This window comes from Bison bison, unplaced genomic scaffold (genome assembly GCF_000754665.1).
Source record: "Bison bison bison isolate TAMUID 2011002044 unplaced genomic scaffold, Bison_UMD1.0 scf7180017864466, whole genome shotgun sequence".
Lineage (NCBI taxonomy): Eukaryota > Metazoa > Chordata > Mammalia > Artiodactyla > Bovidae > Bison > Bison bison.
In genome coordinates this window covers 3481611-3495288 of record NW_011495027.1, presented here as the reverse complement: position 1 = coordinate 3495288, position 13678 = coordinate 3481611, and the positions used below count along the sequence as shown (strand labels likewise).

The 13678-nt window shown below is 34.7% G+C and overlaps 1 protein-coding gene across 1 annotated transcript in view; it reads left to right on the top strand.

Annotated features, from left to right (window-relative positions):
* The window catches only part of COL24A1 (collagen, type XXIV, alpha 1), a 396106-nt gene that overhangs the window by 301128 nt on the left and 81300 nt on the right, over nt 1-13678 (top strand). Inside the window, exons 41-44 of the mRNA XM_010860327.1 lie at nt 3531-3584; nt 3839-3892; nt 4485-4541; nt 11906-11959. Of these exons, the coding sequence (XP_010858629.1) occupies nt 3531-3584; nt 3839-3892; nt 4485-4541; nt 11906-11959 (219 nt within the window). The remainder of the gene's footprint in view (nt 1-3530; nt 3585-3838; nt 3893-4484; nt 4542-11905; nt 11960-13678) is intronic.

Genomic DNA, 13678 nt, shown 5'->3' with positions numbered 1-13678 from the left:
TTCACTGCGGATGGAAAGAAATGTATCCATGTCTAAAAGCTTCATCTCTTGATTAATTTTACAGAGAAAGCAAAAGTTCCATTGAAAATAATCTACCTCCATGGGATATGGAGAATTGTAAGCATTCCACAGTACTTAAATGGCTTAGTGGTTTCTGGACATGAAAAAGGAAAGGGGAAAAAAAATCTCAAAATGGAAATAAAATATGAAATAAGATTTTTAAAAATCAGATTATAACTCCCAACCTAAGTAGGAAAGTTTATAAAGTTGTACTTAAAATCAGGATTTAATATCTGTATAAAATTATGCTGTCATGGTTGACAAATTGCTTTGAAAATTAAATTACTCAAAAATGGGTTTTCTTTATATGCTTAGACTCTCATGCTTATCTAGAGATTATTTCTTTATAACCATCTGTGGTAAGTCTCCAAAACAGCTACCGATTTTTAATCTTTCATATGAATTTTGCATGATATTGGAAGCAAAGATCGCATGATACTTTTGAAACTGTAATATCAAAATTATGTTGCTAACATATTTGAACTTGTTCAAAAAATCACAGAAGAAAGGGATGCGAAATATTTAAGAGATTATCCAATTTAGTCTTTTGAGTATTTCATAAACTTATATATCAAATCCATATGTATTTCCTAGTCACCGTTTAAATGTCACAAGTGGCTTTTCACCAAGTCTTTGGAGAGTATTGAATAATCTGTTGTCTGAAGAAGGTTTTCCTTAGCCGCATTTTAGAGGAAAATCACATGAAGGGATATATTGTTTAGACTGGAGTATCAAAAAGCAGTCTCTGATGGGGAACTCCTTTAGTTGAAGCTCTCTGATGTTCTAAATGCGATTACTCTATCTGTTATCTCCTCAATCACTTACTGTCAATTGTAAGACTCCTCAGCCTCATTTTAAGTGTTCCATTCCTTACTGTCATATTGCTAAGTCAGGTAGTATGTACCTCCTTTTATTTAAATTGCTAATATTTTTCTTCTATGCCCTATGAATTCAAATATGGTATATAATGTGATACCCAAGAGTAGAATTGCTGGATCATACGGTAGTTCTGTTTTTAATTTTAATTTTTTGAGGAGCCTGCATACTGTTTTCCATAATGGCTGCACTAATTTATATTCCTACCAACAGTGAACAAGGCTTCCCTTTTCTCCACATCCTTCCCAACACTTGATATTTGTTGTCTTTTTTGTAACAGCCATTCTAATAGGTATGAGGTGATATCTAATTGTGGTTTTGATTTGCATTTCCCTGATCATTAGTGATGTTGAGCATCTTTCCATGTGCCTGTTGGCTATCTTGGGAAAATGTCTGTTTAGATCCTCTGCCCATTTTTAAATTGGGTTGTTTGTCTTTTTGATGTTGAGTTGTATGAATTATTTTTGTATTTAGATATTAACCCCTTATCAGATTCATTGTTTGCAAATATCTTCTCTGATTCAGTAGGTGACCTTTTTGCTTTATTGATTGTTTCTTTGACTGTGTAAAAGCTATTTTGTTTGATATTGTCTACTTATTTTTCCTTTTGTTTATTTTACCTGAGGAGAGATATAAAAAAAAAATATTTCCAAGACCAATATCAAAAAGCATACAGTCTGTGTTTTCTTCTAGAAATTTATGGTTTCAAGTCTTACATTTGAGTCTTTTATGGGAATACTTAATATTAGTTCTTTTGATGTTTGCAAATCTGATAAATGAAAAAGTATGTCTCATTTTCTTTCTTACATTTTCTTGCTTGCAACTAAATAAATTGTACTTTTTCCTCTGAAAGTTGCCTGTTCATATGTACTTTACATATTTTTCTATTAGACTATTTTCTTTTTCTTAATTGCAAAAACACCTTATATAGTTTAGATAATATATTTTTGTTAAATATGTTGCAAATATATTACAAATATATTTCCCTTTCTATCATTTATCTTGTTTACACTATCTTTCACTGGACAGAGGTTTTAATTATTACAATCAAATTTGTCAGTCTTTCTGTTAAAAGTCTAGGTTTTGTTACATAAAGTATATAAAAATATACTTTCATATCCTTTTCCTAATATTGTTACCCTTAGCCCTGTTAAAGCATATGGAGTTTATTTTGCTGTAAGTTGTAAAGGACTAATTTCTTTTTTCCGTGTCCTTAGCCAGTTGTCTCAATACTATTTAATAAATCTATTTCCCAGTTTTCTGAAATGCTACCCTTACTGTAAGCTACTCTCAAATAATGGTCTGTTTTCATTTTCTATATTTTCTTTTCTCAATTTTTTAGTTTATTACTAGGTACCACACCATTTAAATTGTTACATCATTACAGTATCTTTTGAGATCTAGAAGGGCAAATACTTCATAATTTATTTTTCTGAAAAGCTCAGCTCTTACTATGATTTCGTCTGTTTTTTGTTTGAACTTTAAAATACAATTCTGCAAGTTCCTTTAATATTGAATCATTCATAGAAATAGAATTACCACATTCATTCTATGAATGATTAACATATGTCTTTTTATTTACTTATATCTTCTATATCCTTAAAGCTTTGTTATTTCCTTTATCTCTGTGCTTACATCTTTCTTATTAGGTGTATTGTTAGTTTCTTACAGATTTTGTTGTTTTTAGGGTGGTCCTTTTTCTAGTTCATCTTCTTACTCGTCTATGTTAAGAAATCTTTTTTAAAAACTTTATCTTTATTTCAGTGAATTTTAATAATTCTAAGGATTCCTTAGGTAAATAATTGTATCACCTCCTCATATTTATTGTTTATTATCCTTACTTATTTCATTAGTTAGAACTTCTGGCTGGTGTGGCATTTGGCTGTGCCTTAATTTCCTTATCTCCTATTTATTTTGAGACTCAAATAGAAGAGTTAGTGTGAAAACTTTTTAATAATATAAAAGGGACATTTTTAAGAGTGTTATTTTTGCTTTTTTTCAGTTGTCTGTTATCTTTTCAGTAGTTTAGGAATATTTATTGATTTGCCTTTAACTTATGATTTCCTCATCTGTATAAATTGATAATAAGTGTAAATAATAGAGGTGAATATTATACATAAGCTGTCAACCAATTCTCTTTTAACAGCTTTGACCAGAGTTGAAATCATGTTCATCAAAGCACCTGAGGCTATGAATGAGTACAGAGTTCTCGATACTATCATGACAATATTAAAAACTATCAGAATTCACTCCCTAATATTTAGTGATGTGCAAATACCACAAACTTTGACAAACGCAAACTACATTTCCAAGAATTTGCTGGAAATTTACAGCATTCTGGCAACTGAAAGTATTTCTTTTAATATGATTAAAGATGTTCATACCAGAAATAAACCAAAGAAACATATTTTTGTGGGACTAACATGGTTCAAAAGTAAAATAAGATGCAAGTTGGAGAATTACTTTTTGTTTTCCTGTTTCAGACTAGGTAGAATTTTGTATCTTTAAAAATCTAAGTTTTAAATAACAAAAATGCAGGTTTAACAATTTAAACAATTGTCTGTTTTCTTTCTAATGTTTGCTTTGTTTTTTAGGGACATTTAGGATTGATGGGACCTGCTGGAAAACCTGGAATTCTAGGATATAGGGTAAGCATTTATAATTGGAAATAAGAACTGTTTATTTGCATAAAAACATTACATAAAGATGTCATCCCAAATATACAAATTCAGGTGAAATCTCCTGATAATGCTTTCTAGCATATTTAGACATCAGGCTACTATACAGTGAATCATATTTTCTTTCAGAATTAGTGTAATACCTAATGGCATAGCCATGATAGTATTATGTAGAGCACATACTAATGATATGGAGATTGTCTACTTACTTGTCCTTCTCTTAGGGCCATGAAGGTCAACCGGGACTTTCTGGGTTGCCAGGACCTAAAGGAGAAAAGGTGTGTATGCTTATATTGACTTTTTAATCCTAAAAGTAAACACAGAATTCATGTGTTCTTTCTGAAAGTATGCTGGAAACATTTTCAAAGAATAAAATAAGTACTTTTCAACTTAGGAAGTATTGTAGATTCTAGAAGAAAAATAAATATAAAGGGAGAAATATTTAAAATAATTAAGAAGTCTTTGATAGTTTCAGATTGAGGTGAAAACTAATGTTAATTTGCTTATTGAAAGAGATTGTGAGACTCTAGATTAAATGACTAACTATAGTACGTTTATGGTAAAATTTTTATGAATTAAGAATAACTACAATAGTACTCCTCTTGATTTGTAGTATTGTTGGAAAACTGACACTGAGAAAATTAGTAAGCTGCTTTTTATGTAACTAAAGGAGATTGACACTTCCAAAGAGAACCATATATGAATTACAATTGTGTATAAAGTATCATATGCTGTTTTGTAGATAAGACTTTTTCATTTAAAAAAGATAAAACCAGATTGCATATTTTATAACCTATTAGAAATAATAGGCTTAAATTTTTTAATTTATTTCATTAATTTAACTTTATTTATAAATCATCTTCATTGTAGGGTTATCCAGGAGAAGATAATACAATCCTAGGACCACCTGGGCCTCGGGGTGAACCAGTAAGTTTTTTTCTAAAATTATTTTGATGTTTTAAGATAAAATGCAGTTAGTACAATAGATTCATAATACCAATTACATCTTTTTAAGACCTTTTTTTTTGTTTTTAGTTTTATAACATGGTTTTATATGACAGCAGTACTTGCAGTCACATAATCTAAACAGAAAAACTGTTTATATAAAGGTCAAGATCCTTAGCATTATATAGAAGTTTAACATAGGAACTTTCAAATCTAACTTCCAGCATTAAATTCATGATAACAACTTTTTACAAAGATAATCAAAATATTATGTACTCTAGGCATTTAGGGCAGATATTTATACATCAAATTCAGATTTATTTCTAAAGTATGTTTAAAAATCTGATCTGTATCCTTGTTTATAGTAGTTTATACACGGTTACCAAATGATTTGAAAATTCATCTAACTACTTATTAGAGCCAATATTTTTTAAAGATTACTAATCTGTAACCTTCTAATTAAGCACTTTAAAGACTAGCTGTAACCATGATTTTTTAAAAGTAGCTCTTCTATCTTTGATTATCTGAATAACTGTCTCTATGTTCATACTTAATTAAAACAGTATGCAGGATATATGTAAATTAAATGAATAGTGAAAAAATACCTGGTTCACAGAAATAAATATAATTGGTTAAATTTTCCATATTTCACATATCATATAAGATAAAAAAATCCTAAAACAGAAGAATCAGAATATATAGTCGCTCCCAATATTTTGACCTGACTCTGGAAATGATTGAACAGTATACTGTGTTTTAGAAATAGGAAAAATTCTAGAGTTTTTCTGAGTAGATCAAACCAATCTCACACAGAGGCAAACTCATCTATAAGAATATATAAAATTCTTTATCAGAAATCAACAAAAAATGAAAAGACACGTACTGAATGGAAGAAAATTCTTGCAAATGATATGACCACTAAGGGGCTAATATCCAAAATATATAAACATTTCATACATTTCATAAACATTTCAATAGCAAAAAAAGTCCAATTTAAAAAATGGGCAGAAGAACTGAATAGACATTTTCCCAAAGAAAACATACAGATGGCCAGCCAGGCACATGAAGATACTTGACATTGTTAATCATCAGAGAAATGCAAATTAAAACCACAATGAGATAATCACCTCACACCTAGATGGTTGTCATCAAAAAGACCACAAATTACAAATGTTGACGAGGTGATGGAGAAAAGGGAACCCTGTGCACTGTTGGTGGAAATATAAATTGGTGCTTCTATATGCAAGACACTATGAGGTTTTTCAAACAATGAAAAATAGAACTGCCATATTTACCCATCAATTCCATTCCTGGGTACATATTCAAAAGACAAAAACAGTAGTCAGGAAAGATATATGCACCCCAATTCCATAGTAGCAATGTTTACAATCACCAAGATATGAAATAAGCTTAAATGTCCATCCACAGATGAATGAAGGAAGAAGATGTAGTCATATATATATGCATATATATATACATATACCCAAAAATATATACAATACTACTCATTTACCACAATGTGGGTAGATTTAGAGATAATTTTGCGAAGTGAAATAAGTAAGACAGAGAAATAAAAATACTATGTGATATCACATATATATGGAATCTAAAAAATGAAGCAGTAGTAAATATAACAAAAGAGAAGCAGACTCACAGATACAGAGAACAAACTAGTGGTTAATAGTGCAGAGGAGAATGAGGGAGAGGCAAGATAAGGTTAAAGGATTAACAATTTACTGATGGCTGCTGCTACTGCTGCTGCTAAGTCGCTTCAGTCGTGTCCGACTCTGTGCGACCCCATAGACGGCAGCCCACAAGGCTCCCCGGTCTCTGGAATTCTCCAGGCAAGAATACTGGAGTGGGTTGCCATTTCCTTCTCCAATGCATGAAAGTGAAAAGTGAAAGTGAAGTCGCTCAGTCGTGTCCAACTCTTAGCAACCCCATGGACTGAAGCCCACCAGGCTCCTCTGTCCATGGGATTTTCCAGGCAAGAGTACTGGAGTGGGTTGCCACTGCCTTCTCCGACATACTAATACATCTTTCGTTCAGGTCAGTTCAGTTCAGTTGCTCAGTCCTGTCCGATTCTTTGCAACCCCATGGACTGCAACACATCAGGCCTCCCTGTCCATCACCAACTCCCGCAGTTTACTCAAACTCATGTCCATTGAGTCAGTGATGCCATCTAACCATCTCATCCTCTGTGATCCCCTTCTCTTCCTGCCCTCAATCTTTCCCAGCATCAGGGTCTTTTCTAATGAGTCAGTTGTTCAGATCAGGTGGCCAAAGTATTGGAGTTTCAGCTTCAACATCAGTCCTTCCAATGAATATTCAGGACTAATTTCCTTTAGGACGGACTAGTTGGATCTCTTGGAAGTCCAAGGGACTCTCAAGAGTCTTCTCCAACACCACAGTTCAAAAGCATCAGTTCTTCGGTGCTCAGCTTTCTTCACAGTTCAACTCTCACATCCATACATGACCACTGGAAAAACCATAGCCTTGACTAGATGGACCTTTGTTGGCAAAGTAATATCTCTGCTTTTTAATATGTGCCATCTAGGTTTGTCATAGCTTTTCATCCAAGGAGCAAGGGTCTTTTAATTTCATGGCTGCAGTAATCATCTGCAGTGATTTTAGAGCCCCCCAAAATAAAGTCTGTCACTGTTTCCACTGTTTCCCCATTTATTTGCCATGAAGTGATGGGATCAGCTGCCGTGATCTGTTTTCTGAATGTTGAGCTTTAAGCCAACTTTTTCACTCTCCACTTTCACTTTCATCAAGAGGCTCTTTAGTTCTTCTTTGCTTTCTGCCATAAGGGTGGTGTCATCTGCGAATCTGTGGTTATTGATATTCCTCCTGTCAGTCTTGATTCCAGCTTGCGCTTCATCCAGTCTGGCATTTCTCATGATGTACTCTGCATATAAATTAAATAAGCAGGGTGACAATATATAGCCTTGACATACTCCTTTCTGGATTTGGAACCAGTCTGTTCCATGTCCAGTTCTAACTGTTGCTTCTTGACCTGCATACAGATTTCTCATGAGGCAGGTCAAGTGGTCTGGTATTCCCATCTCTTTCAGAATTTTCCAGTTTGTTGTGATCCACATAGTCAAAGGCTTTGGCATAGACAATAAAGCAGAAATAGATGTTTTTCTGGAACTCACTTGCTTTTTCCATGATCCAGCGGATGTTGGCAATTTGATCTCCGGTTCCTCTGCCTTTTCTAAATCCAGCTTGAACATCTGGAAGTTCACAGTTCATCTACTGTTGAAGCCTGGCTTGGAGAATTTGAGCATTGCTTTGCTAGCGTGTGAGATGAGTGCAATTGGGCAGTAGTTTGAACATTCTTTGGCATTGCCTTTCTTTGGGATTGGAATGAAAACTGACCTTTTCCAGTCCTGTGGCCACTGCTGAGTTTTCCAAATCTGCTGGCATACTGAGTATAGCACTTTTACAGCATCGTCTTTTAGGATTTGAAATAGCTCAACTGAATATGCATCACCTCCACTAGCTTTATTTGTAGTGATGCTTCCTAAGGCCCATTTGACTTCACGTTCCAGGATGTCTGGCTCTAGGTGAGTGATCAAACAATTGTGATTATCTGGGCTGTGAAAATTTTTTTTGTATAGTTCTTCTGTGTATTCTTGACACCTCTTCTTAATATCTTCTGCTTCTGTTAGGTCCATAACATTTCTGTCCTTTATTGTGCCCATCTTTGCATGAAAAGTTTTCTTGGTATCTCTAATTTTCTGGAAGAGATCTCTAGTCTTTCATTCTATTGTTTTCTCTCTTTCATTGTGCTGATCACTGAGGAACGCTTTCTTATTTCTCCTTGCTATTCTTTGGAACTCTGCATTCAAATGGGTATATCTTTCCTTTTCTCCTTTGCCTTTTGCTTCTCTTCTTTTTGCAGGTATTTGTAAGGCCTCCTCAGACAACCTTTTTGCCTTTTTATATTTCTTTTTCTAGGGGATGGTGTTGATCACTGCCTCCTGTACAATGTCATGAACCTCCTTCCATAGTTCTTCAGGTACTCTGTCTATCAGATCTAATCCCTTGAATCTATTCATCATTCCCACTGTATAATCATAAGGGATTTGATTTAGGTCATACCTGAATGGTCTAGTGGTTTTCCCTACTTTCTTCAATTTAAGTCTGAATTTGGCAATAAGGAGTTCATGATCTGAGCCACAGTCAGCTCCCAGTCTTGTTTTTGCTGACTGTGTAGAGCTTCTCCATCTTTGGCTGCAAAGAATATAATCAATCTGACTTCAGTATTGACCATCTGGTGATGTCCATGTGTAGCATCTTCTCTTGTATTGTTGGAAGAAGGTGTTTTCTATGACCAGTGCGTTCTTTTGGCAAAACGCTATTAGCCTTTGCCCTGCTTCACTCTGTACTCCAAGGCCAATTTGCCTGTTACTCCAGGTATTTCTTGACTTCTAACTTTTGCCCTTACATTTTTTGCCTTACTTTTGCCCATTCCAGTGCCCTATAATGAAAAGGACATCTTTGGGGGTGTTAATTCTAGAAAGTCTTGTAGGTCTTCATAGAACCATTCATCTTCAGCTTCTTCAGCATTACTCTTCAGGGCATAGACTTGGATTACCGTGATATTGAATGGTTTGCCTTAGAAATGAACAGAGACCATTCTGTCATTTTTGAGACTGCATCCAAGTACTGCATTTTGGATTCTTTTGTTGACTATGATGGCTACTCCATTTCTTCTAAGGGATTCTTGCCCACAATAGTATATATAATGATCATCTGAGTTAAAGTCACCCATCCAGTCCATTTTAGTTTGCTGATTTCTAAAATGTCGATGTTCACTTTTGCCATCTCCTGTTTGACCACTTCCAACTTGCCTTGATTCATGGACCTAACATTCCCGGTTCCTATGCAATATTGCTCTTTACAGCATCAGACTTTACTTCCATCACCACTCACATCCACAACTGGGTGTTGTTTTTGCTTTGGCTCTGTCTCCTCATTCTTTCTGGAATTTTTTCTCCACTGATGTCCTGTAGCATATTGGGCCCCTACCGACCTGGGGAGTTCATCTTTCAGTGTCCTATCTTTTTGCCTTTTCATACTGTTCATGGGGTGCTCAAGGCAGGAATACTGAAGTGGTTTGCCATTCCCTTTTCCAGTGGGCCACATTTTGTCAGAACTCTCCACCATCACCCATCTGTCTTGGGTGGCCCTACATGACCTGGCTCATGGTTTCATCGAGTTAGACAAGGCTGTGGTATGTGTGATCAGATTGGTTAGTTTTCTGTGATTGTAGTTTTCAATCTGTCTGCCCTCTGATGGAGAAGGATAAGAGGCTTATGGAGGCTCCTGATGGAAGAGACTGACTGAGGGGGACACTGGGTCTTGTTTGATTGGTAGGGCCATGCTCAGTAAACCTTTAATCATCTTTTGTTACCTGAACATTATTGACCTGATATGTTTCAGTATTCACAGGTATTAGTTTCTGCAAAGATCTCCTGGTTGATAAAAGATACAGACTACTGTGTATTAAATAAGCTACAAAGATATCTTGTACAACACAGGAAATATAGTCAGTGTTTTAACTGTAAATAAAGTACAACCTTTAAAAATTGTGAATCACTATGTTGTGCACCGAAAAACTTACATAATATTGTGCATAAACTATACCTCAGGTGAAAAAAAGGAATCCAAGTTACCCCATACCTTATATAAATTTAAGAAGTAAATCATTAACAGACAGAATGATATCTTTAAAAATTCTGCATCAAATGCATTCTAAATGTCTCTAAACCTCTGAAAGACAAAAATATGGAAACAGTACAGAAATTTAAAAGTACAAAGAAAAATATGCGCAAGAAGAATAGAGTAGTGCTCCTTTTCCCCACATTCACGTATTCCATGTTCAAAGAATGTCACTGAAAAATAATAAATGTATTACACAGCTAGAATAATAATGGTCATTTTATTAATAGACAAGACAGGTGTGAACATTAGACCAAGAATATTCTAAATAATTAAATCAAAGTCAGAGATTTTTGTCTTTGCATTATGTCTAACACCTTTATTCACATAGAAGTAAGCTATTTATCCATAATAAATTTTATGGTTCTGATGATAATTTCTTTTGAGCTTCTTTTGGGATAGTTGGTCCTAATATGTGATAACTGGTTTTTCAAGTGCATTTTAGAATAAGTAGTTTGAACTGCTTATCATATCAAAGGATTTTATATTAGAAATGTTTAGAAAAAATTAAAAGTAGGGATTCCCTGATAGCTCAGTTGGTAAAGAATCCACCTGCAATGCAGGAGACCCCGGTTCTATTCCTGAGTCAGGAAGATCCACTGGAGAAGGGGTAGGCTACTGACTCCAGTATTATTGGGCTTCCCTTGTGGCTTAGCTGGTAAAGAATCTGCCTGCAATGTGGGAGAGCTGGGTTCAATCTCTGGGTTGGGATGATCCCCTGGAGAAGGGTCCAGCTACCCACTCCAGTATTCTGGCCTGGAGAATTCCATGGACTGTATAGTCCATGGGGTCACAAACAGTCAGACACGACTGAGTGACTTTCACAAGTTTATTCGTTTCTGCCTCAAGAATTAAAATGAGTAAGTGTAATTTCTTTAGGTCAATTTATATCTTAATATTTAAGATTTTGCAGATTAAAGAATAGACAATATAATTTCTAATAAAGAATGATAATGTAGAATTAGCTCTTAGATACTTTTAAAAAGTATTAAATATAATACTTTCTAATTAATGCAATTGATTAAGTCCATTAATCACTTACTTAATGGCTGAGTGGTCCTGCTTAAATTGTTTTCAATCATTTTAACATTCAGTACAAATGCAATTTATTTTGATATCTTTTATAACATACTTTACTCACCTGAAAATTCACATTGTTTACTTGGACTTCATTTTGTCAGTATTTTTTCTAGCAGAATAATTATAAGATTGTCTTTAAATAATCAATGTTTATGGTGTTCTTAGTGTTGTTGAAATTCAATCCTTTGAAATTATCCAAAGGTGAAAGTGAAAGGTGTTAGTCGCTCAGTCATGTCTGACTCTTTGTGATCCCATGGACTGTAGCCCGCCAGGCTCCTCTGTCCATGGAATTCTCCAGGCAAGAATACTGAAGTGGGAAGCCATTCCCTTCTCCAGGAGATCTTCCCAACCCAGGGATTGAACTTGGGTCTCCCACATTGCAGGCAGATTCTTTACTGTCTGAGAGTGGAACTAAACAAATTATTGTACATTTGATTTCATATTTTTACAGAAAAAATATTCCATATTAACTATTTCACCTGTGTTCTCAAATACTTAGATGCATTGATTGTTTCTGCCTGCGGTCTCTTTAGGGCCCAATGGGAGAACAAGGAGAGAGAGGAGAGCCTGGAGCAGAGGGATATAAGGTAATTCCTATAACTTTCACACCTTTCTTCTAAATTTGAATAGGTTTCTCTGTGGTTCTTCTCAGTTGCAAATGAAAATAAGCATCATTGAGATAATTAGGAATATCTTATGTTTTTGATCCTAGAAGAAGCTCTTTGTATTTTCTATTCCTTCTTTCTAAAATTATCTTCATCTCCTTCCATTGCTGCTTTGTCTCATCATTCAGATCTCAACTGAAATGTTACTCTTGAGAGGGCTTCTCTAACTGCCCTTTCTATCCACCACTTTATATCTTATTACTCTATTTTAGGACATTTAATGTTATCCAAATTATCTTACCACCTTTTTATACACTCATTTTTTTATTTATTGTCTACATCCCCTGAGAAAATATAATATCCATGAGAATAAGACTGTCATGTTTTTCATCATTATATCCCCAACTTCTAGAACACAAATTTCCTACAATATAGTATAAATTCATTAAAGACTTGTCAAATGGATAAACACCATTATATTCTTATGTCAATTCTTATCCTCTTCTATTCTTAAAAGGATTTTTAGAGACAAGCTATATTGCTCAAATTATATTAGACTATGGAGAGAATTTATTCAGTGTCATTATTTATTAGCATATTTGTGTTGAGGATGTTCTGTATTTCTGCCCCATATCTCTTCCATTTCTGTTTATAATGTCATATACTAAATAAAATGGTCATTTGTTAACTCTCTCCCTATACCTCCTATCTTTTTCCTTTGCTCACAACATTATCTGCTTGCTCACAAAATTATATAATCTTTACTTACGTAAATCCTGTTTACCCTTTATAATCTAATTCATACCCCCTTTTCTACTGTCCAGCAGCAAGCTTTCCCTCTAACCTAGTCCTATACTATTTTTTGGTTATAGAAGTCATTCAATACAAATATTTTACAATCTTCTGCTACTATCATTTTGCTAATTGTTTTTAATGTGTAGATATCTTAACTCCTCAATTTGAATATGACTTCTTTCTTTCTTGTACAATGTCTGTTTTAAGCCCTGTACATAATAGTATATAATATGTTGTTGTTCAGTCATAAATCGTGTCCAACTGTCTGAGACCCCCATGGACTGCAGCACACCAGGCTTCCCTGTCCTTCACTATCTCCCAGAGTTTGCTCAAACTCATGTCCATTGAGTTAACCATGCCATCCAACCATCTCATCCTCTGTCGCCCCCTTCTCCTTTACTTGAAATTAACTTTTCTTTGCCAACTCACGGCTTTCAGCATAATTTGAGAAGCTTCTTATAATGTCTTCTTTTGACTTCTACCATGGCATCTGGTCCCATCACTTCATGGGAAATAGATGGGGAAACAGTGGAAACAGTGTCAGACTTTATTTTTGGGGGGCTCCAAAATCACTGCAGATGGTGATTGCAGCCATGAAATTAAAAGACGCTTACTCCTTGGAAGGAAAGTTATGACCAACCTAGATAGCATATTCAAAAGCAGAGACATTACTTTGCCAACAAAGGTCCGTTTAGTCAAGGCTATGGTTTTTCCAGTGGTCATGTATGGATGTGAGAGTTGGACTGTGAAGAAAGCTGAACACCGAAGAATTGATGCTTTTGAACTGTGGTGTTGGAGAAGACTCTTGAGAGTCCCTTGGACTGCAAAGAGATCCAACTAGTCCATTCTAAAGGAGATCAGCCCTGGGATTTCTTTGGAAGGAATGATGCTAAAGCTGAAACTCCA